A 24,644-nucleotide genomic window follows, 5' to 3' on the forward strand; every position below is an offset into this window, starting at 1 on the left:
GTTTTCCAGACTTTTTCACTTAACAAGATATTCCAGATGTATTGTATTAAAACAAGTCCCTATATCTGGCTGAAATAGCACTTGTTAGGCAGTTGTGTTTTATATTAAGTGTAATGAGATACTCAATGAGACAAATATACTTGGTAAGATTTAGATTTTTTGCAGTGTATGTGAAAGCTTTAAATGAAAACAGTTGTATTCACAAATGAAGATAACTCTGTTTTCACGTCTCGGTGATGAACTTTAGTTCAATAAGTCACGAAGCCACTTAGCCTCAAAGCTAATAAGCGCCACTAATGACTTTATTCTCACCTGTTTCAGTTCAGTTTAGTTCAGTTTAGTTTAGTGCTGCTGAACATAAAGCCTGTGTTGCCTTGGAAGCACTGATGATGTTTGGGTTGTAAACTCTGTGTCCAGCCCACCCACACAGTGATGCCAGGGCAGGTGATGAGGGTGACCACCGGGGCTCCCATCCCCTGCGGCGCCGACGCCGTGGTCCAGGTGGAGGATACCGAGCTGCTGCGGGAGTCTGAGGACGTAAGGCCTCCACACTGTTCATGCTGAAGGGGGGTCGGTGCTGGGCGGAGAGATGTTGACAGTCCGTTTGTTTCAGGGCACGGAGGAGCTGGAGGTGAGGATCATGGTGCAGGTGCGGCCCGGGCAGGATATAAGGTAAACCTCCCAGACCCCCCAGCTCACCTGGATCCGGTCTGCTATCAGTTCCCAGAGTCAGAACCAGACATGGAGGAGCTGCATTCAGCTTCTATGCTCCACATGTCTGGAACAAACTCCCAGAGAGCCTCAGATCAGCTGAAACACTCAGTGTGTTTAAGGTTGAAGACACACCTATTTTCAGCTGCGTTTGAATAAAGCTCAAAATCTGAAGCTTGAGTTTGAAAACTTAATCACATCCCAGCCAGCATGTCCATGTGGGGCCCATAAGGTTTAAATCTGGGCTGCAGATAAGGGTCCCAGGTGGGTTTGTCCGCAGTTTCCACGGTGACCCCACCTGTGTTTGCCCATATGGGTTTCAAAGTGCAACTTGAAGGTTAAAGGGGAAGTTCGCCATTTTGCACATTAAGCCCTGTTTTAGGTAGTCTGGGGTGAATTATAGATGTTCTGATCACAATTTGGACGTTTGGTGCTGAACGGAGCATTTAGGTATCCACTGCTGCAGCCCCCCCACCTTTGCATTGAGTCAATGACCACTCAAGCAAACAATCATAAAACGGCATTAAACTTTCGTTTGCAGAGACATGAAACTCACCGTGTGGTCAGTGGTGGACAGCGATACGTTGGCTCGAAAATCACCGCAAAATACGCTTCCAGAGAAGTTATATTACCATTATTGTCCGTCTTCATTGATTTGTATTGTACACAAACAACGCATTATCGCCACCTAGTGGCTGGATGTCTTGCTGCTGCTATTCAACGGTGTCCGGAAAAATAGGTCCACCAAATGCTAAAACAACTGTTAGAAGGCACATTTCGCTGCGATTTTCGGGTCAATTAATCGAAATTGACCCGAAAAAACAGGGCTTAATGTGCAAAATGGCGAACTTCCCCTTTAAGGTTACCCTAACCCAGAGATACTCATTGCGTGGCTCCTCAAGCTTTAATTGGCAGCTCGCACTCACATTGTAGCTTATACTATATATGGTAACAATAACAATATTTCTTTTCAAATAACATACAGCGAATACTGCACAGTATTAAGTATTTTTATTAAGTTTGCATTTCTATAGTATTAAGTATCTTTATTAAGTATTAATTAAGGCTTAATGGTGTTTCCTAAAGGGGGCTCTGTTAAACCTGGCAACGCAGCCCGCTTAAACCACAGCGCACGCTAGCTCCTTTAGCCAGCGCGAGATGCAGGCCCAATGGATCGGTTTTTAATTAAAAAAGGGCAAAAACCAGCACAAAAACCATGCTCATCCTGAATGTCTCACTATGATTACAACAACAAACTTTTTTGTGGGATGTTTTATATGTAGAAATGCATATTTGCAAAAGGGGACTTTAGTATGTTGTGGTAAAAGTGGCTCTTCCCTTGATTTTGCTCTGCCAATGTGGCTCTTGTGAAAAAAAATAATGAGTATCACTGGTCTAAGCCTTAAATTATTCCAAAGGCAATACAGATAAACACATCACACAAAGTAAAAGAATGTTCACATTCAAATTGGCTAAATGCAAAGTCCAACTAAAACCACACAGAGACTTGAAACCCATATGGGCAAACACAGGTGGGGTCACCATGGAAACTGAGGACAAACCCACCTGGGACCCTCATCTGCAGCCCAGATTTAAACCTTATGGGCCCCACATAGACATGCTGGCTGGGATTTTAACTCCTGATTTTATCTGTTGTTCTTATTTTTTTCTTTTTTTTGTTTAAAATTTAAATCATGCTTTTTATTTCTACTGTTTTAATGTCTCTGTAAAGCACTTTGAATCGCCTTGTAGTTGAATTGTGCCGTACAGATGAACCTGCCTAAACTGAAAACCCTGCGCTGACAGAGTGGAGGCCAGAGTCCATCGGGAGTTAAATACGAGTGTTTGTGTGTGTCTGCAGGCCGATCGGCCACGATATAAGGCGGGGGGAGTGTGTTCTGTCTAAAGGGACACATATGGGCCCGTCGGAGATCGGCCTGCTGGCTACGGTGGGGGTGACGGAGGTCAGCGTGCACAAATTCCCCGTGGTGGCCGTCATGTCCACTGGAAACGAGGTACAGACACAAACCAATGCTGCACTGAACTCTCTTCCAGCTTCTCCCGGAGCTTTGGACACTTTGCCTTTGTTTGCGTGCAGCTGCTGAATCCAGAGGACGACCTCCACCCAGGAAAGATCAGAGACTCCAACCGCTCCACCCTCCTGGCCACCATCCAGGAGCACGGATACCCCACCATCAACCTCGGCATCGTCGGAGACAAGTACGCCTACGCTAACATCAGATCCTGTTTCTGCTCAGATAACAGACGTGTTTTATTAGGGCTGGGCAACGGTTAACATGTTTAATCTAATTAATCACATGATTTCCCTGATTAATCACGATTAATCGCATTTGTACGCAGAATCCAAAAATGAATCCAAAAGTAGCGTATAGCTTTTAGCATTTAGCTTTATTTTAAATGTGCTGCCATATGAATGAAAGTGCCATAACATTTGTTGTGCAAACACACTTTTAACATCAGCATCTTTCTGTAGTTTTTATGTAGAAGCCTCGCTCCACTGTCTGTTTCCTTGAATGACTTGCTGCTATCAGTTGTGTGTTTTGCCTTTAAGTGATATTTTAGACTGGAACTACTACGCTGAGAAGACAATTCAACTTGGCAGAGTTTACAGATGACTTTGGTTCTGTCGACTCCGCCGTCTGGAAGAACTTTAAAATGAAAATGGCCGAGTAAAAGTTCCGTACCCTTCTCCATGTTTGGTGGATCCGCCGATTACTTTCTTTTCCTGTTCCACAGCAGACAGCAACAGACTTTTACAAAATAAAAGCCTGTGAGCAACAGACTTTTACAAAATAAAAGCCTGTGAGCAACAGACTTTTACAAAATAAAAGCCTGTGAACAACAGACTTTTACAATAATAAAATAAATAATAATAAAACAGGGGTGGTCCGTGGCTGCAGCTGGCCCCGGTTCGAGTCCCACATCGGACGGCCCTGTGCTGCGTGTCGTTCCCCCTCTCTCTGCCCCCTGCTTCCTGTCTCTCTGAACTTTCCATTAAAGGCACAAAAGCCCCAAGAAATAATAATAATAAAAAAAAAAACTGCATTAATGCACGATAAAATATTCATCTGCGTTTAATAATTAACGAGTTAACGCGATAATAATGAGTTAACTCACCCAGCCCTATTCATGTGAATTATTTCAACGGGTCGTGACGGGGTAAAGGTGGAGGTAGATGGTGCAGGGGGGGCTCTGAATGTTTCTCCAGGTGTTAGAGCAACATCTGCTCGGCCTTGCACGTTTCAGCAGGACAAAGTTAAACCACTTCCTGCTTTGTGGTGGAAGAGTCCGGCTGCTGAAAACATCTGAAATACAGCAGAGAAGTTCCAGGAATCCTCCGACAGACAGGAATGTTGTCCCATTCCTGTCTGCCGGAGGTCCAGCAGCTGCTCTCCTCAGTTCCAGATGTTTCCAGATGTTGCTGCTGCATCAGATTCCTCAGAGACGAGCAGACGGTCTTTGTTCTACGTGTGAACATCGGATGATCCGGGATGGATGTTCACACCTCCTCCACCTTTTCTTTAAAATACACACAGCCTTTACCGGTTTAAGCACTTTGAATGCAGGGAACGTGATTTAAAAGATCCGAAGTCCAGTGTGATTCTGATCCGTCTCGCTTGTGTTTGCAGTCCTGACGACCTGCTGTCAGCTCTGCACGAGGGCATCAGCCGCGCCGACGTCATCATCACCTCAGGGGGCGTGTCCATGGGAGAGAAGGTAACCTCCCGCCTTGTGTTGAACAGAAGGATGTTTACGTGCACCAACCTTCATACGTCACAGTATTAACTGTTTTTGTGTGTGTGTGTGTGTGTGTGTGTGTGTGTGTGTGTGTGTGTGTGTGTGTGTGTGTGTGTGTGTGTGTGTGTGTGTGTGTGTGTGTGTGTGTGTGTGTGTGTGTGTGTGTGTGTGTGTGTGTGTGTGTGTGTGTGTGTGTGTGTGTGTGTGTGTGTGTGGCAGGACTACCTGAAACAGGTGCTGGATATTGACCTTCATGCTCAGATCCACTTTGGACGAGTCTTCATGAAGCCAGGGTGAGATGGGGGGGCTTTTAAAGCAGCACTGACATCATTTACTCAAACTGCTGCAGCTGTTTTCACACTGAACACCGGTCCGGCCTGTCCCCCCACAGCTGGATGTCCTCTGTGTTCGCACAGCTGGAAAGTCGTGTCTGCTTAGAGCCCAAAGGTCGCAGGACGTGTTCTCTCGCTCTCTCACAAGTTTTCACTGTAGTGTCCAGGGCTGAGCAATTTTATGGATGCTGCGATATATATCGATATTTTGTTTCCCGATAAAGTATCGATTTTTTTTTTTTCTTTTTTTTTTCTTCATTTAATTTCTTCTTTTAAATTTAAAAAACTTTTTTTAAATTTCTTAAATTTTTTTTATTTAATTTAATATTTTTCTTTTCTTTTAATTTTTTTTTTAATTTCTTTTAAAATTTAAATTTCTTTTTCTTTTCTTTTTTTTAAATTTAAATTTTTTTTCTTTTCTTTTTTTTCTTTTTTAATTTTTTTTTATAGCAAACATTATTGAAATGAAGCACCAAACCTGGAAACAAACAAACGTTTATAGAACCGGAGCAGAAACGTCTGATTTGGGTTCAAGCTGGAGCCAGACGGAGAAACAAAATGTTCATCTTTTGTTGCTCCGGGACACGAAACGTTGAGCAAACCAGGCTGTGTTTGACCTCCTGACTCAGGATGAAGTAACACTGATCCTGACTGAAGCCACACAGCTTTACCCCGCTCCTTACCCCGTCACCGTGTCAGAGTCGGCTGTTTTGTAGAATAAAAACCGCCGACCTCGTATCATGACGGCACTGAAACCGCGTGAAGAGCACGAATAACTGAGCCGCCTTTCTCTCCGCAGTCTTCCTACAACCTTTGCCACAGCCGACATCGAGGGAACACGGAAACTCATCTTTGCTCTGCCAGGTCAGTTTTTTATCTCAAGTTCTGTAACAAAGAACGTTTGCTCCATTTCAGGTGGAAGGTTTTACATATTAGGACCTAAATGATGTAAATCCAACCTCAGAGTAACAACAACATGTTACTCTGTGTCATTATTTACTGAACAAAACCTGAGACGCAGCACGGAATCAGTGGGAAAACTTACCGTAGCCCAAACTGATGGTGAACCGTGAGGAGAGGCTCTCATACTTTGGTTTCCTGGGAGACGGAGGGCCGAACCTGCAGACACTTTGCTTTCTAAGGGTCCTCAGGAGGAACAATCTTTGGAAAAATGATAGATTTTCAGTTGAAACTCTGGATTTTTCAGCAGCCTGGTGTGACGCAAACAGCATCAATTAACAGATTAGAAAGACAAAACGAACACTTCAGCCAGATGTGGAGCAAACCAGATGTGTTTTTTCACTGAATTCAGTTCATTCAGGCAGGGTTTTCCCTCTCAGTAACGTGTGTTGTGTTGTTCTCAGGTAACCCAGTGTCTGCAGTGGTGACGTGTAACCTGTTTGTGATTCCTGCTCTGAGGAAGATGCAAGGCGTCCTGGACCCCAGACCAACGATTATTAAAGCTCGGGTAAGACGCACATTAAAGGCGACGTGTTACGAAAAGAATACACTAAAACCCTGGTATTTATTTAGTTCCCCTTTGATTGAAAGTTCCTCATCTAACAAGCGTTCTGATTTTCATTTCTAAAGTACGTCGCTCCTTAAGTTGACTCCGCCTCCTCTGCTAAGCCCCGCCCCCTCACATCCACCCTGCTGGCCGGATGAAGCCAGCAATAACTCCTTAGAAGTTGGTGTACGTCACCTTCATTAGCTAAGCTGTTAGCGTTAGCTGCTGCTAAAGGAGAAAATAACAGCAATAACTCCTTAGAAGCTGGTGTAGGTCACCTTCATTAGCTAAGCTGTTAGCGTTAGCTGCTGCTAAAGGAGAAAATAACAGCAATAACTCCTTAGAAGCTGGTCGTCACCTTCATTAGCTAAGCTGTTAGCGTTAGCTGCTGCTAAAGGAGAAAATAACAGCAATAACTCCTTAGAAGCTGGTGTACGTCACCTTCATTAGCTAAGCTGTTAGCGTTAGCTGCTGCTAAAGGAGAAAATAACAGCAATAACTCCTTAGAAGCTGGTGTACGTCACCTTCATTAGCTAAGCTGTTAGCGTTAGCTGCTGCTAAAGAAGGAAATAACAGCAATAACTCCTTAGAAGCTGGTGTACGTCACCTTCATTAGCTAAGCTGTTAGCGTTAGCTGCTGCTAAAGGAGAAAATAACAGCAATAACTCCTTAGAAGCTGGTGTACGTCACCTTCATTAGCTAAGCTGTTAGCGTTAGCTGCTGCTAAAGAAGGAAATAACAGCAATAACTCCTTAGAAGCTGGTGTACGTCACCTTCATTAGCTAAGCTGTTAGCGTTAGCTGCTGCTAAAGGAGAAAATAACAGCAATAACTCCTTAGAAGCTGGTGTACGTCACCTTCATTAGCTAAGCTGTTAGCGTTAGCTGCTGCTAAAGGAGAAAATAACAGCAATAACTCCTCAGAAGCTGGTGTACGTCACCTTCATTAGCTAAGCTGTTAGCGTTAGCTGCTGCTAAAGGAGAAAATAACAGCAATAACTCCTTAGAAGCTGGTGTACGTCACCTTCATTAGCTAAGCTGTTAGCGTTAACTGCTGCTAAAGAAGGAAATAACAGCAATAACTCCTTAGAAGCTGGTGTACGTCACCTTCATTAGCTAAGCTGTTAGCGTTAGCTGCTGCTAAAGGAGAAAATAACAGCAATAACTCCTTAGAAGCTGGTGTACGTCACCTTCATTAGCTAAGCTGTTAGCGTTAGCTGCTGCTAAAGAAGGAAATAACAGCAATAACTCCTTAGAAGCTGGTGTACGTCACCTTCATTAGCTAAGCTGTTAGCGTTAGCTGCTGCTAAAGGAGAAAATAACAGCAATAACTCCTTAGAAGCTGGTGTACGTCACCTTCATTAGCTAAGCTGTTAGCGTTAGCTGCTGCTAAAGGAGAAAATAACAGCAATAACTCCTCAGAAGCTGGTGTACGTCACCTTCATTAGCTAAGCTGTTAGCGTTAGCTGCTGCTAAAGGAGAAAATAACAGCAATAACTCCTTAGAAGCTGGTGTACGTCACCTTCATTAGCTAAGCTGTTAGTGTTAACTGCTGCTAAAGGAGAAAATAACAGCAATAACTCCTTAGAAGCTGGTGTACGTCACCTTCATTAGCTAAGCTGTTAGCGTTAGCTGCTGCTAAAGGAGAAAATAACTGCAATAACTCCTTAGAAGCTGGTGTACGTCACCGTCATTAGCTAAGCTGTTAGCGTTAGCTGCTGCTAAAGGAGAAAATAACTGCAATAACTCCTTAGAAGCTGGTGTACGTCACCTTCATTAGCTAAGCTGTTAGCGTTAGCTGCTGCTAAAGGAGAAAATAATAGCAATAACTCCTTAGAAGCTGGTGTACGTCACCTTCATTAGCTAAGCTGTTAGCGTTAGCTGCTGCTAAAGGAGAAAATAACAGCAATAACTCCTTAGAAGCTGGTGTACGTCACCTTCATTAGCTAAGCTGTTAGCGTTAGCTGCTGCTAAAGGAGAAAATAACAGCAATAACTCCTTAGAAGCTGGTGTACGTCACCTTCATTAGCTAAGCTGTTAGCGTTAGCTGCTGCTAAAGGAGAAAATAATAGCAATAACTCCTTAGAAGCTGGTGTACGTCACCTTCATTAGCTAAGCTGTTAGCGTTAGCTGCTGCTAAAGAAGGAAATAACAGCAATAACTCCTTAGAAGCTGGTGTACGTCACCTTCATTAGCTAAGCTGTTAGCGTTAGCTGCTGCTAAAGGAGAAAATAATAGCAATAACTCCTTAGAAGCTGGTGTACGTCACCTTCATTAGCTAAGCTGTTAGCGTTAGCTGCTGCTAAAGGAGGAAATAACAGCAATAACTCCTTAGAAGCTGGTGTACGTCACCTTCATTAGCTAAGCTGTTAGCGTTAGCTGCTGCTAAAGGAGGAAATAACTCAATAAATAAACCATGAGGAGTTATTGTTGTTCCTTTCTGAAAGATGAACATCATTGTTCCCACATTACTTTGTTAGCTGAAGCTTTCTAGCTGAACGGTTCCGTTCTGTAACTCATCAACCTGCAGCTGTGTGGATAAGGTGTGTTTCCAACACAACACCAGTCCTCTACTCACTCTTGCTGTGCTAACTTTACATTATCGGCATGTTTCTGATAAAGATGGAGGTCTCCCAGTACAACTGTTTAATGAGGTTAATATATCCAAAGTATTAGAGCCGAAGTGGTCTGTTTATCTCACAGAATTACAGCCATAAAGTTCAGTTCCCACTTCCTCGCGTTGAGAAAAACCCTCTTGAAATGTGAACATATTTAACATATAACACACAAAGCGCTTCTGTTATTATTCCTCATTTCTACATGAAGCTCCAAACATTGATCCAGCCATCCATCTGTAGTTGCTTTATCTAATTCGGGGTTGTTTGGCGCTGGAGCCTATCCCAGCTGTCATTGGACGATAGGCAGCATGCTCCCCGGGCAGGTCGCCAGACCGTCTCATGGCCAACGCAGACAGGCAAACGTGCACGCTCACGCTCACACTCACTCAGCCCAATGCTCAGTTCAGGATCAACAATTCAAACGCTTATTTGCAGAAGAGTTGGGGAAGTTAATCAAATCCAGCAAATATTTAAAAATGTGATTTGTTCATTGTTTTCAGTGTTTTCACTCACCAGCTTCATTATATTTATAAAACAGAACCAGATGCAGAATCTGCAGCATCAATACTCAGTAAAAGCTGTTCCAGAGTCATGTTTCCCATTCTGTTCCATCAGCTTTTATCACTTTTTAACGCTTTGGGAACTGAGGACAGAGGAATCTGGGTCCATTCCTGCTGAATCCCAGATTCCAGCTGCTCAGCGGTCCCTGGTTGTTGTTGTTGTCTGGTTCTCCTCTTCATGATGCTCCAGGCCAGTCAAACAGCGGTGGCAAAGCATCACTGCTGGGGCCAGTTTGACTTCATGTTGCTCTGTGTCATTCAGACTGGACTTTGGTCACCATCAGGACTGCTGCTCCCAAAACACTCTGATTATTCCAGAAAAGGTCCGAATGGGGAAAAATAAGACACCGACGCTGTTGCCCAGAGGCGGACCATCCCTTGCCCCCCCCCCCCCCCCCCCCCAAAAAAAAGACTTACCCCGCCACCAACACAACAACATCATAATCTTAAATACAAAAAGGTACAAAAAGATGCCACATGTAACTTACAAAATGCCATGTCAATGTATATTAGAAGTTATTTAAGTTATTTAATTTAGCATATAGCTCATAACAATAAAAATAATCCACAGTCGGGACTTCTTGTCGTGTTGCAAACACAAACCAGACCAGGTTGCCTTTGGGTGAAATTAGCTGCATGACACGATGCCTCAATTCTAATTCTAGTTCAGCAAAACTAAAAATCAAACACAGTCGTGGCTAACAGCAACATGTTAGCAAGAGGCTAACAGATAGCCTATAGCCTACGTCACTGATAGAAATCTGCATCCCTTTATCTTCTGCCCGTTTCTCCTCTTCTTCTCTTCTTCTCTTTCTAAACTGGGCACCTGATGGCTTCTTTGGTCTTTCACCATGATGATGATCCATGATGACTCCACATTATTACCTTTGCTTTTCCCATTAACGCCGTCCGTTCAGCCGTCAATCAACCGGAGTCACGTGACGTAAACACATTCACGTAGATGGCTGCTCAGATTTTTATTTTTTACATTTTTCACATAACCCAGTTAATTACATGAAGGTATATGGGTCTATGTTACATTTAGGAATGAAATACAGTTTATTTGGATTGGCAGCAGTTTGTGTTGTGTGGCCTGGGATCATTTATCATTTATTTATTTATTTATCATCATTTATTTATTTACCAACGCTGACCCTCTTCTCTTTGCTCCCAAACAGAATGATCTCAGTTTTGTCTTCATTTAATTGTAGAAAATTCTCTCTCATCCAGGTGTTTACTTCCTCCAGACACTGACACAGTACGTCTGCTGGGCTGCAGTCGTCATGGTGACAGAGACACATAAAGTTGTGTATCGTCTGCATAAACTGTGATAATTGATGTTAAAGTTCTGCAAAATCTGACCCAAAGGGAGCATATACAAGCTAAACAGAAGAGGTCCAAGAATCGACCCCTGGGGGACTCCACAAGTCATGGCCACTCGCTCAGATTCATAGCTGCCAATAGTAACAGACAGATAATGCTTTGATCGTGTCTTAGTTTCCCTTTGAGTGTGAAGTTGTGTTTTTAGATATTCTGCATTCTAAAAACGTGCGTTCGGACGGTAAAGATCATAAATGAATCGGTTGTCTTTGGTGTCTGTTGTTCCTTCAGCTCTCCTGTGACGTGAAGCTGGATCCCAGGCCAGAGTACCACCGCTGCATTCTCACCTGGCATCATCAGGAGCCGCTGCCCTGGGCGCAAAGCACAGGTATGGGCGCAAAGCACAGGTATGTGCGCAAAGCACAGGAATGTGCGCAAAGCACAGGAATGTGCGCAAAGCACAGGTATGTGCGCAAAGCACAGGAATGTGCGCAAAGCACAGGTATGTGCGCAAAGCACAGGTATGTGCGCAAAGCACAGGAATGTGGTCGGATAGCTCCAAAGTTTAACCTGACATGAACTGAAGCACCATCGCTGCTTCCCTCTGAACGAAGCTACGGTTCTTCAGGATGAGAGGCGTGTTTTAAACTAGGGCTGGGCGAGTTAACTCGTTATTATCGCGTTAACTCATTAATTATTTAACGCCGATAAATATTTTATCGTGCATTAACTCAGTTTTTTTTTTTTTTAATATTTTTATTTTTTATGATTTTTTTTGGAGGGGCTTTTGTGCCTTTAATGGAAAGTTCAGAGAGACCGGAAGCAGGGGGCAGAGAGAGGGGGAACAACATGCAGCACAGGGCCCCATGTACAGAGGACTATAGCCTCTGTTTCAAGCTAGCTACAACGAGGGTAGGTTCACTTCCTGTTTTCAAAACAAAAGCACCAATTGTATGGTAATGGCTTTCCCTATGATAAAAGGCAACGGGTATTTTATTTTGTGAAAATAACCGGAAGTGCGTTGCTCACTGCGGCTAGCTTTAGTAGCGCCGAATTCGTGGGAACAAAATTGTAAACAGCCGGTATTTTGTCAGGTTTTCAACACGTTGGGGATCTAAACGACTACTTTCTCACCTGAAAATGTTTCAAATGTTGCTAAAGTTTACAGAGTTTAGAGCTTAAGGGAAATCAGCTTCAGGCCGGCTGATTTCGGCTCGGGCAGGAGCGAAATGCATTGTGGGTAAATGCTCTGCATACTGTAGTACTGAACAGGCAGTGTGACTCACGCAGGTGCGCCCCCCCTTCTCTTGTCTCCAGGCAACCAGGTGTCCAGCAGGCTCATGTCGATGCGCAGCGCCAACGGGCTGCTGATGCTGCCCCCGAAGACGGAGCAGTACGTGGAGCTGCGCAAAGGGGAGGTGGTGGACGTCATGGTCATCGGACGGCTATGATGCAGGTATGTTTCCTCCTCTGTGGTCGCGCACCGAGGGAACGTGTCACGCCACCAAATTCCCACCAAAAAAAAAAAACGCTTCTCTCCACAGACTCCAACCTCATTCGCTACCGGTTGCCACGGCAGTGCCAGGACTTCTTGCCCGGGACTGGAAACGGGGCGGAGGCAGGAAGTGATGCATGTCTATCTGGTCGCCATTAGCTGTGATGTCATATGCAACAGCCAATCGGAGCCAGCGCAGGCTGAACCCTCTCTGGTGGAGATCACTGTATTTCAAAGGAGAAAAAAAAATGTGAAAAAATATATGAAATATGAGATTTATTCTGTAATATTATTATTATTATTATCCTAATGATAATGATTATTAATATTCTTAATTAATATTCTATTTATTATGATTATCATCATGGTTCTGATTGAATATTCTCATCTTAGTAGTATTCATACCTCATTTTCTCCCTGGTAGGTATAAACAAATAGAGACTTCCACCCTTCCTCATCGGTTTTAACCCTCATCCTCCCTTCTTTCTTTCTTCTTTTTCTACGTCTACCTGCACTACTGGCATCCTTTATCAGATATAGATACTCCTTAAAAAAAAAAAAAAAACCTGCCATGTCACGATGTATCGTCAAGGAGCTGTGCAGTAAATAGTTTTATTTGCCAAGAAATGAAAGAAAAAAAAAAATATCGAGGATTATTTGTATATTTTTATTGTTATTACGATTTCCTCTCAAGATTTAACACTTTCCAACCGTTCTGAGACTCAGACTCTGGGTGAAAGCCATGAAATTATTCCCAAACAATCTCTCTGGTCCGACATCCGTTTTAAAAGAATAATCACGAAACATTATGTAACGACCGGCGTGACGGCGTCGGTTTAACTCTGCATTCAAGTGGTGTTTAAAAAAAAAAAAGCTCCAGCACACAGGTCTACAGGTCTTAGTTTATATGTTTCTTACTGTGATAAAGTCCCGTGAAAAAGAAGAAACCCGGCAGCCCGTTCGTTCGTCTCGAACTCCTCGAGAGGAAAAATCCTGAAAGAAATCAGTTCGAATTTCAGGAAATTCTTCTTCTGAGTTGAGAAGGTCGATATCCGACGTCTGCTCGTTAAACGCTCGGCGAAGTAATCCGCTGAGCGACAGCAAGCTGCTCAGCTCCCACGGAAACAAAAAGAAAACATAGATATAAAGCTAGTCTAAACATCAGAGGACGGTGAATAAACATCCCATCATGCATCCAAATGTTGTGTCCAACCAACCCACCAAAACCCAGTTTTATATCCACTTATCTATATACTTACCTATAGATAAGTTTTATATCTATTTTCATGAGAAAAACAAACAAAACTAAACAAAAATGAGACTCCTCAGATGGCCCTTTTCCACCAAAGCAGAACCAGCGCTGGTTCAGCACTGGTTCTGGATTCGGTTCTATGAAGAAGCGGCTGAGAACCGGCCGGAGAGCTACGACTTCCCATCATTTCAAACATCTCCTCGGGGCATGTTTGAACCTCCCTCTGCTGGATTCTGACTGTGGACAAATCAAATGATTACATATATATAGATATATATATATACTTATATATAATATACAGATCTATTTCTATATATTATATATATATATGTTTACATAATATATATATATATATGTATATTTAGGGGAATAAATTAAGATATACTAACAAATCATAAATATTTCACTAATTTTCACATTTATTTCTGTGTGTACTGATGCAGCGTTTTGTTTAAATGTTTTTATTCTTTAATTGCCGCCTCTTTGTCTTTATTTTTTCTATCTATTCACTCATTTTCGTGTTAATTTCAGTTTTTTTGCCTATGATTTTTCCTCTTCCTCGTTGCTCGTGCCGTTAATAAAAAGGTTAAGAACAGAAGTCAGCATCTGATCTTCAACCAAAGAAAAAGGATAAAAGTTAATAAAAGTTCTGGAAAATAAATAATGCTATTAATCCAAAAACGGGCATTTCTAACACAATTTATGATTATATACAGAAATAAACAGATTAATATAGAGATAAATCACATGTCTGATTATTTTAACCTCTCCTTGTTTCTTTAATCTTAAATTTATTCATTAATCGCCAGCTTCCACCCACATTTTTGTTATTTTTAATCCATCAATTACACAATTGTGAACTTCTTGAAAGAGCTGTGACCTATTGCGCTACATTCCCACTCAGAGACATCACTTGAAAGCAGCGTGTCACATTCAGGTGCTCGTAAACTACACTGTGTGTTTCCAATCATGACGGTGTTCAGGTGCTCGTTAAAGTCAGAAGAATCAAAACACCTCAAGGCTGTGAATCTAACCATCGTTTGACTCTGTGACTGTACTGTACGTAGGGAAGCATGTAGGAAACTTTAGTTAATTAATTTAGCTGATAATAAATAGGTCTGTTGGTCAGAGAGTGCCACAAGAAAGAAATAATCCATAAAAACTAAATAACTGCAAAATGTAAAAGGGACAAAAAAATAAATAAAAAAAGAACATAAAATTGAATAAAACAAAGAAATGTATTTGTAGAAATACTCAATTTTAAAACATATACTTCATAAATATATATCAAGAAATAAATGAATAAATCAATTTTGGTGAATTAAAGAAATATGCAAATGTAAATGTGGAGTCAATTAAGAAAAATTATCATAGATATTTTATTGAATTGCACATTAATATCTTAATTTTACTTAATTTTAAAATATATATATATAGTTAATTTCTAAAGTAGATTACTATATTTTATTTTGTGGTGTCTTTTGTTTTAATTTAATCTTTTTATTTTTTTGTTTGTTTTCGGTCAGGCTTTTGCAATTAAAAAAAAAAAAAAAAAAAGAAACGTGAAAAACAGCAACAATGAAGGATCAAAACTCAAAAATCCCCCAATGGATACAAAAAAATGTTGCACAAATGAATTGATAAAGCAATAAATCTTAAAAAAGGAACATTAGAAAAATCTTTTGACAACAATTAATATACAAGATGTGGCATAAATAGCTATTTCTGCTTTAATTTCTACCGTATTAAGAGAATTAAGCCAAAGTTACATAATTAAAGCAGAAATATCCATTTATGTTGTGTTTTATACATTGTTATCCGCATAATATTCAAAAATTATATTTTCAATAATGTTATTGGCACATAAATTAAGATAATGAGACGTATGGGGAGTTTTTTGTACTTGGATTTTTACAGTTTTAATCCTCCATAGTCAGCAGCTGGGCTTAAAACACTAAACCAGGACGAGTAAAGAGATTGAAGTTATTTACAAAGATAGCAAATAAAAAAAAAGACTGTTGTTTTCTTTATTTCTCTTGACGCTTCTTTTTTTCTTTTATGTGGCACCTCTAGTATTCCGTATTTGGCTGTCTATTATCCTGCTGAATAAGCACCGACTCTCTTAGATAGTTTACGAACTTACAGTACTCAATCGAAGGCATCGTTTTAAATCCCAAACCTTCACCCTCCTCTTCCTCACATTCTTCATCAGTGCCAAACAAACGGTCAAAGCGTTGCATTCAGGGCCGGCCCAAGCCTTTATGGGGCCTTAAGCAGAGTTTCATTTGGGGCCCCCCTACCATCACCTCAGCTCCAGATGCCTCATTATTCCACAGGCTGCACTGTTATGTGTGTAACGGACCCACAATCATTAGCATTATTTGTAATCATCTTACATTATACAGGTGTCATTCTTGTTTTTAACCTTAAAGGGATAGCAAACTCATAAATATGGTTTAATTAACTTCTACATAAAGAGTGATGTATAAGTATGGCTCATTAATTTAACTATTTGAAATTAACATCAGCAGGCAGCAGTTATTTGATTCTTTTGACGTCTTTCCTCTTCAAACTGAATGCAACGTTAGTTTTGAGCTTTGACCACTTTCCTCATAAACTCTTTTTCCACCTCTCCCCTTCCTCCTCATCGCCTTCCTCTCCACACCTGCGTGCCCATTAGGGATGGGAATTGATAAGATTTTTACGATTCCAATTCCATTTTCGATTCTGCTTAACGATTCGGTTCTTTGTCGGTTCCCTTATCGATTCTCATTTGGAGAAAAAGGACAACAAACCGGTCGATTAGCATCAACTTTGTTTAGTTTAGAAGTAACACGAGTCATGACCTTACAAACCCAACAACGGTGAGGTCCACATTGGTCTATCCTGGCCTGGGTAATTTAACTCTTCCTGCTCTGGTGAAAGGAGAAGCTGGAGGTAGAGGTGAACTGGGGGTAGCACCACCAGCCTCTGGCTCTGAGCCAGTCAGGCTCTGTCTCTCATGATTTCATCTAAATGTAATGCCTGAGAAGGCATTCATTTAACCTTAACCGTTACTAACAGCAGCTTTTACAATGAGGCAAATGGTGCTAACATGATAGGCAGTGTTTGTTAGTTAGTTACCTGCAGTGTTAGCCGAGGATATGCTAACGTTGCTGGGTCAGATTCACCGACGTTAGTCCGGAGCAGATCGAAAACGCGACATTCATTCATAGTTATTGCATTTTTGATAGTCTGGTTGACGCGTCCACATCTGGATGAGATGGTGGTCTGGGAACTAGGTGTGCATTTTCTCGTATTTGAGGCGTGGTTTACGAATGCCTAGAGCCGTTTATTGGGCGCTACGAATGTCTATCAAATGGCGTCTGGTTCTTCCCATGCTGCTTTGCGCGCGATTCATAGCCAATTGTATCACTTATACCAGATGACGTATGTAGAGCCAGAAATTCGACGAGAAAGAAGGCAATGAAATCTTTCAACGCCAAACGTTGCTCTTTTTTTAAAAGTAAACTTGCGTTCTAAGCTACTTAAAACACTTTCTAAGGCTGCATCGAACGGTAACGTTGTGTCCGCTGCCATGTTGGATTAACACTCTACATGCTTCGGTGTAGCGCATAGACGTCGTCATCGTCTTGCTCCCCCCCCCGCTCTGTGATTGGTTCCCTAACTCAGGCAAAAATAAGGGCGGTGGTTTCCAGGCTGCCTTTGCAGCATGGGAATTCCCAGGCTAGCATGTTGGCAGTATTTCCTCCCTTTGGTGAAATATTCACTTTGCAAGTTGCCCTGTTGTCGTCTTTTTTAGGGATGTGTAACCAAACTTTCGAGCGTTTGTACCGCTTGGGCGCCATGTTTACTGTTGGCTGCTGGCTGCGCCGGACTCATTGACGTCATTCGCGCCCACTGGAATCGATAAGGGAATCGTTTGCAAAATCGCCAAACGATTCCAAGGAATTGAAACGCTGGGAACCGGTTCTCGATTCCCATCCCTAGTGCCCATATAAGGGGGGGGGGGGGTCTTTCTCTTTGGCCAGGTGTGTTTCCAGGTGGGCACTTCTCATCCGACTCTAAAAGATTTCCTGTATTGACGTACACTCTCCAATGCCTACGCTGCCCTTAATCTTTCCTTCAGCTTATTGATTCAAAAACTTCCCAGTTACCTCAAATGCACCGCAAAGAGCAGATTATCAGTGCTGCGTTCAGGTCACGTAGGACAGATTACATGAACACGGGGGTGATTTTTGTCATTAATTCTGTTTAAAAAAAAAACAACTAAAAATAATAAAAAAAAAAAAAAAGCGCTTCAATTAAATAAAACATTTGAACGTTTCCATTTTGGTTTTCCCACATTGGGCAGCTTATGTGAATGGAAATTCCATTTTGACATGAATGCAGCATCAGAGCACCTGCCGCAGGAGGACCAATGAAACCCAGATGGATTAATTCGAGTAAAAAGAAGAAGAAGAAGAAGCAGGTTATTGTGAAACTGCCTTTTGTACTGAGTGATTCGGACCTCCGGACTGAACTCAGTGTCTCACTGCACACACTATAAACTATGACCAGCACTTGTACTGAAGCAATGACACAGCATTCTACTACTACTGTATAAATATAATGAAGAGGATGTTTTTCTGTAACGATATTATTGAAACTGAAAATGAATTAAAGATAATCCTGATTATTCTGTAACTGACGTCCTGACGAGTTATTGATCGGGTCCGTTTCTGATTGGAGGAGGTTTCTGGAGTGACTCATTTAGGTCGTTTAATGTTTAATTTATCAGAAAAACTATGAACAACATTTATTTCTGAATTGTTATATTCAGTATTTATTAGGGCTGGGCGAGTTAACTCGTTATTATCGCGTTAATTATTTAACGCCGATAAATATTTTATTGCGCATTAACGCAGGTTTTATTATTTTTATTTATTTAAAAAAATAAATAAATAAGTCCCGTGGTGTTCATGGTGTCTCCTGATTGGTGGTGTTTCAGACTCTGAGGTCATGTGACAACCTTATGTCATTAATCATGTGACTCCTTAAGGTAAATTATAACTCCAGATCTTATTTAGGGGCTTAATAGAAGGGGAATACATATTTATGAGTCATTTTAATCTTTTCTTCTTATTAAAACAACTTTTTTGTTGACTCAAAAAATTCCTCAAAAATACATTTAAATGACATGTTTTAACTCAAATAAAATGTTTAATCTAATTAATCACATGATTTCCCTGATTAATCACGATTAATCGCATTTGTACGCAAAATCCCAAAATGAATCCAAAAGTAGCGTATAGCTTTTAGCATTTAGCTTTATTTTAACTGTGCTGCCATATGAATGAAAGTGCCATAACATTTGTTGTGCAAACACACTTTTAACATCAGCATCTTTCTGTAGTTTTTATGTAGAAGCCTCGCTCCACTGTCTGTTTCCTTGAATGACTTGCTGCTATCAGTTGTGTGTTTTGCCTTTAAGTGATATTTTAGACTGGAACTACTACGCTGAGAAGACAATTCAACTTGGCAGTGTTTACAGATGACTTTGGTTCTGTAGACTCCGCCGTCTGGAAGAACTTTAAAATGAAAATGGCCGAGTAAAAGTTCCGTACCCTTCTCCATGTTTGGTGGATCCGCCGATTACTTTCTTTTCCTGTTCCACAGCAGCAGACTTTTACAAAATAAAAGCCTGTGAGCAACAGACTTTTACAAAATAAAAGCCTGTGAGCGACAGACTTTTACAAAATAAAAGCCTGTGAGCAACAGACTTTTACAATAATAAGATAAATAATAAAACAGGGGTGGTCCGTGGCGTAGTGGGTTGAGCAGGCGCCCCATGTAAGGAGGCTATAGTCCTCGCTGCAGCTGGCCCCGTTTCGAGTCCCGCATCGGACGGCCCTGTGCTGCTGCGTGTCGTTCCCCCTCTCTCTGCCCCCTGCTTCCTGTCTCTCTGAACTTTCCATTAAAGGCACAAAAGCCCGAAAAAATGCATTCAGCTTTCGCTGTAGATGATCTTTATCGTCGCCACGTCTTGCTCCTCTGAGGGTTTCCAGCTCGTCCCGTCGTTATTTGCTGCAGAAAAGAGGCTCGAGTTGACCCTGAGGACCCACTCGGTGATCCTCTGGTCTGTGTAGTACTCGTCATCGCTGCCCTGCTGAAGCCCCTCTGGGTGCCGGCGGTCTCCACAGTCCTCAGATTCTGTTTCAGCAACTGAGTCATCAGAGCAGAACACTCTTTGCTGCCTCTGTTCGCAGAGTCCGGCCTCTGGCCCCACCTCCGCCTCTGGCCCCGCCTCTAGCCCCGCCTCTGGCCTCGCCTCTCGCTCGGCCTCTGGCCCCGCCTCTAGCCCCGCCTCTGGCCTCGCCTCTCGCTCGGCCTCTGGCCTCGCCTCTCGCTCGGCCTCTGGCCCCGCCTCTATCCCGGCCTCTGGCCCCGCCTCTAGCCCGGCCTCTGGCCCCGCCTCTCGGTTGGCCTCTGGCCCCGCCTCTATCCCGGCCTCTGGCCCCGCCTCTAGCCCGGCCTCTGGCCCCGCCTCTCGGTTGGCCTCTGGCCCCGCCTCTCGCTCGGCCTCTGGCCCCGCCTCTCGCTCGGCCTCTGGCCCCGCCTCTCGCTCGGCCTCTGGCCCCGCCTCTAGCCCGGCCTCTGGCCCCGCCTCTAGCCCGGCCTCTGGCCCCGCCGCCGTCATGCGGCTCTTTGGCTGTTTGAACCTACTGAGAATGGATAAATATGAAGGACAAAGGAGTTTGAACTTGTTTTGACTGAAGGTCATTTTATATTATATTATATTATTTTTTATTGCAAAAATACCATTTTCACCTTAACTCTGCAAAGGAAAGCTTTTAATGTGTTTCTCAAACAAGGTCATTTAAGGCAAGGCAATTTTATTTGTAGAGCACAATTCGTACACAAGGTAATTCAAAGTGCTTTACAGCTACATAAATCACAAGAAGGCAATAAAATCATTAGAAAAACAAACAAACAAAAACAAAACATAAAAAATAATAATCATTAATTAATTAATTAATTAAAAAGTGAAGTGCAGATAAATACTTTCAGGTGTCATATGCACAGCTAAACAGAACTGTTTTCAGCCTGGATTTAAACATTGTCAGAGCTGAGGCCTGTCTCACATCTTCTGGAAGGCTGTTCCAGATTTTAGGAGCATAAAACTGAAATTTAAAGAGGTTTGTGGTTGGAACCTACTTAGAATGGATACATATTTGTTTGATCAGTCTGCTGCAGGGCTCTGAATCCTCCAGCTTCTCTGCTTCAGCTTCTCTGTTTCTTGCTGATTTTGCACTGATTTTCCGATGTTTGCTGGACTCCTGGTTGGCTGCCCCCCGCCGTGTAACCAACACACCAAAGACCGCGTTTTCCTTGGTTTTGCAGCCGGCTGGCAGGCTTGTGACGCCTCCCTGAGGCTTGGCTGCCTCCACTTTGCCTGTGACTGTTCTTGGTTTGCTGATCGGGGGCAGAGGGATGTTTCCTTTAGGCCTTGGCGGCTCCGCGGGACGCTTTGAACTCCTCAGAACACACGTGTTGTTGTCAGTACAAGGCCTCCACGGTCGTTTTTTTTTCCGCTGGACCTCCAGAATCTGACTTTTCCTTTCGGTTTCGGTCAGTCCCAGCCGCCTGGATCTTCTGCTTCTGGTTAAATCTGAGCCTTCCTCTGAGCCTCTCATAGCCACGACACCTCTTTGCATAACGTGTGGAACAGACGAGTCACGGACATCTGCGACGGCTGGCTGCCAGCCTGCTTTTATACGGCCCTGAGAAGTCACTTGATCTGTAACTGTACTCCCCGGAGGTTACCTGGAGGACCCGAACTCTTTCACAGCCGACGACGACCCGTGCGTCACTCAGCCGCCAAAGAAAAAAAAACCTCCTGAATCTTTCATGGCAACACAAAGATGTCTGTCTTTGAAAGGTTGGATAACTTCATTTGGATGGAGGCCTATTCAGTGTCAGACTTACTCCTGTGTTACTGAGAGGAGTTTTTCATTAAGTTACAGCCTCAGAGCGTCTGCCAGATCTGGGACTTTTAGTTTTAAAGGTTCCAAAGGCTTCTCGCAAATGCTATAAAACTAAAATGTTCTAACCGAGTGTGAAGAGATATCCATCTATTTCAGTTATTCATGTTCTCTAAGGACTTTATTTTTTATTTTATTTTGTAAAAGTCTTTTGCTTTCTGCTGCGGAACCGGAAAAGAAAGTAATCGGCGGATCCACCAAACATGGGCTGTGTTCGAAACCGCATACTTCTCCTACTACTCATTCTAACTTTTTGAGTTAGTTTGAGTAAGCGAGAAGTTCCTGGATGCATACTAGATTCTCCGAAATGTTGGGTATGCATCATGAGGTTACTACTCATACTCAAACTACCCAAGATGCAACGTAACGTGACGTCGCCGATCGTCATTTCCTGTCAAAACGGCAGTTTCAAGCTAGCTACAACGAGGGTAGGTTCACTTCCTGTTTTCAAAACAAAAGCACCAATTGTATGGTAATGGCTTTCCCTATGATAAAAGGCAACGGGTATTTTATTTTGTGAAAATAACCGGAAGTGCGTTGCTCACTGCGGCTAGCTTTAGTAGCGCCGAATTCGTGGGAACAAAATTATAAACAGCCGGTATTTTGTCAGGTTTTCAACACGTTGGGGATCTAAACGACTACTTTCTCACCTGAAAATGTTTCAAATGTTGCTAAAGTTTACAGAGTTTAGGGCTTAAGGGAAATCAGCTTCAGGCCGGCTGATTTCAGCTCGGGCAGGAGCGAAATGCATTGTGGGTAAACGCTCTGCATACTGTCTGATCGATGAGTATGCAGTATGCGGTATGTGGTTTCAAACACAGCCATGGAGAAGGGTACAGAACTTTTACTCGGCCATTTTCATGTTAAAGTTCTTCCAGACGGCGGAGTCGACAGAACCAAAGTCATCTGTAAACACTGCCAAGTTGAATAGTCTTCTCAGCGTAGTAGTTCCAGTCTAAAATATCACTTAAAGGCAAAACACACAACTGATAGCAGCAAGTCATTCAAGGAAACAGACAGTGGAGCGAGGCTTCTACATAAAAACTACAGAAAGATGCTGATGTTAAAAGTGTGTTTGCACAACAAATGTTATGGCACTTTCATTCATATGGCAGCACATTTAAAATAAAGCTAAATGCTAAAAGCTATACGCTACTTTTGAATTAATTTTTGGATTTTGCGTACAAATGAGATTAATCGTGATTAATCAGGGAAATCATGTGATTAATTAGATTAAACATTTTAATCGTTGCCCAGCCCTAATATGTATGTATGTGTGTGTTTATTTTTTGTTTTCTAGTTCTTATGTGTATTATCCTGTTTGGAGGCCGTATTACTTGAAAAATGCAGCCTGAGCTACATCTGTTTGGATTAAAACTGACATGAATCCAGACTTTCCGGTTGGATTTAGCAGTTTAAAGTGGTTCTGTCATCAACAGGTGATGTGCGACCCGCTCATTTCCGTCTGATCTGATACCAAGTTAAACCGAAGGTGATTTATAAAGATTCTTTTTACAAAAGCTTCATGCGTTCATTTCTCTAAGGACTGTTGAACACTTCTGACCTGCATTTACAGCCTGAAGCTGCTGATTCAGCCTCATTTCTTTCACTTTCTGTCAACTTTAAAGTGTCCTGATCAGCAGTTCTGCAGCTTCCTGAAGCTCTTTCAGAGTTTCTCTTTGGACATTTTCTGCTTCTTCCCTCATCTTCAGTCCAGTCCTTGTACCTGAGCATCTTCAGAGGAATGTGTTTTTTCTTTGTTCAGTCACTTAACTCTGAGCTATGAACCATTCAGGCAGGAAAAAGGCTCCTAACTCAAGGGATGAACCAGTGTTGTGTCCAACTTAGCAAAGAAGCCGTTTTAAACTGGATCTTTAGGCACTTTGTTCCCAGCAGCCTGTCACAGAGACACATCATTTGTTCCCATTTCTTTAGCTGCATCTGTGAAAAACAGCTTCATAGTTTCAACTTTTTTGTACATTTATGTTTAAAACTGCTTTCAGTTACCAAAAGAGTCAAATTAATATAAGAAATTCAGTTTAAAAAAAATCCTAATCCCAAAAAATGAATGTTATCACGTCTAAAAGTAGAAAAGTAGGAAAAAAACAGACAATAATAAGAATTCTATGTTATTCAACATCAAGAAAAAGTAAATAAGATTCAATTTAAAGCTTAAAAAAGGAATATAAGATATAATCTAATGACTAATTATGGAACAATTAATATAAATGAAATGATTAAACTGCTTTATGCCACCAGAAATGAATAATCTAGAAGCTCTTTGTGGGTTTTAGACTGGAATTAAGATTTGTTCCCATTTCTTTAGCTGCATCTGTGAAAAACAGCAAAGATAACACAGTGTGACAGACAGAAAACAGGATTTCTGCAGCAACAAGGTGATTCCCAAAGAGCTGTTAGCTGAAAACTTGGCATATCTCAGCATGGTGTGCAGTGTGTCCTTAAAACATTTGAGGAAACTGGACAAGTGGAGGACAAAAGAAGAAGTGTCAGGCCTAAAGAACTATCTCCAGCAGATGAACAGGATCTGAAAGTGATGTCCTTAAGAAAGAGGAAAACATCCAGCAAAGACCTGACACAGGAGCTGAGAGATGCATCTGGACCTTCAGCTGATCCATCTGCTGTTGGCCCAAGCCTCATCAGAAATGGGCTCCATGGAAGGGTGGCTGTCAGGAAGCCGTTCTTAAGGAAGGGAAACAGGGAGAAAAGGCTGAGCTGTGCCAAAGGACACAAGAAGTGGGCTGAAAATCAGTGGCAGCAGGTCTGATGGAGGGATGAATCCTCCCCAGAGCCCGGAGCTCAACATTACTGAAGCAGTGTGGGATCATGTTGGCAGAGAACGCAACAAAAGGCAGCCCACATCCAAAGAAGAGCTTTGGGATGTCCTTCAAGAAGCCTGGAGAACTATTCCTGAAGACTCCTTATGGAAAGGACAGAAAGCTGTCTGAGAGGGTTCAGGCTGTGCTGGAGGAGAAAGCAGCTCAGAGCAGATATTCACTTTAAAGCTGCTCAGAGCTGAACTAACTCTGCTTTTATCTTAATAATAATAA

At 42.3% G+C, this 24,644-nt stretch overlaps 1 protein-coding gene across 2 annotated transcripts in view; it reads left to right on the forward strand.

Moving 5' to 3' along the window:
• Positions 1-18,238, forward strand: part of gphna (gephyrin a) — a 36,719-nt gene extending 18,481 nt beyond the window's left edge. For both annotated transcript variants that reach the window (XM_075488010.1, XM_075488011.1), the window contains 11 exons: positions 418-537; positions 614-672; positions 2,573-2,726; positions 2,810-2,931; positions 4,362-4,449; positions 4,690-4,763; positions 5,602-5,666; positions 6,167-6,270; positions 11,097-11,193; positions 12,123-12,261; positions 12,350-18,238. In XM_075488010.1, coding sequence (XP_075344125.1) covers positions 418-537; positions 614-672; positions 2,573-2,726; positions 2,810-2,931; positions 4,362-4,449; positions 4,690-4,763; positions 5,602-5,666; positions 6,167-6,270; positions 11,097-11,193; positions 12,123-12,256 — 1,017 coding nt within the window. In that variant the 3' untranslated portion in view covers positions 12,257-12,261; positions 12,350-18,238. The remainder of the gene's footprint in view (positions 1-417; positions 538-613; positions 673-2,572; positions 2,727-2,809; positions 2,932-4,361; positions 4,450-4,689; positions 4,764-5,601; positions 5,667-6,166; positions 6,271-11,096; positions 11,194-12,122; positions 12,262-12,349) is intronic.
• Positions 18,239-24,644: the final 6,406 nt, after the last annotated feature.

The sequence above is a fragment of the Odontesthes bonariensis genome, chromosome 17 (assembly GCF_027942865.1).
Source record: "Odontesthes bonariensis isolate fOdoBon6 chromosome 17, fOdoBon6.hap1, whole genome shotgun sequence".
In the NCBI taxonomy this organism is placed as follows: domain Eukaryota; kingdom Metazoa; phylum Chordata; class Actinopteri; order Atheriniformes; family Atherinopsidae; genus Odontesthes; species Odontesthes bonariensis.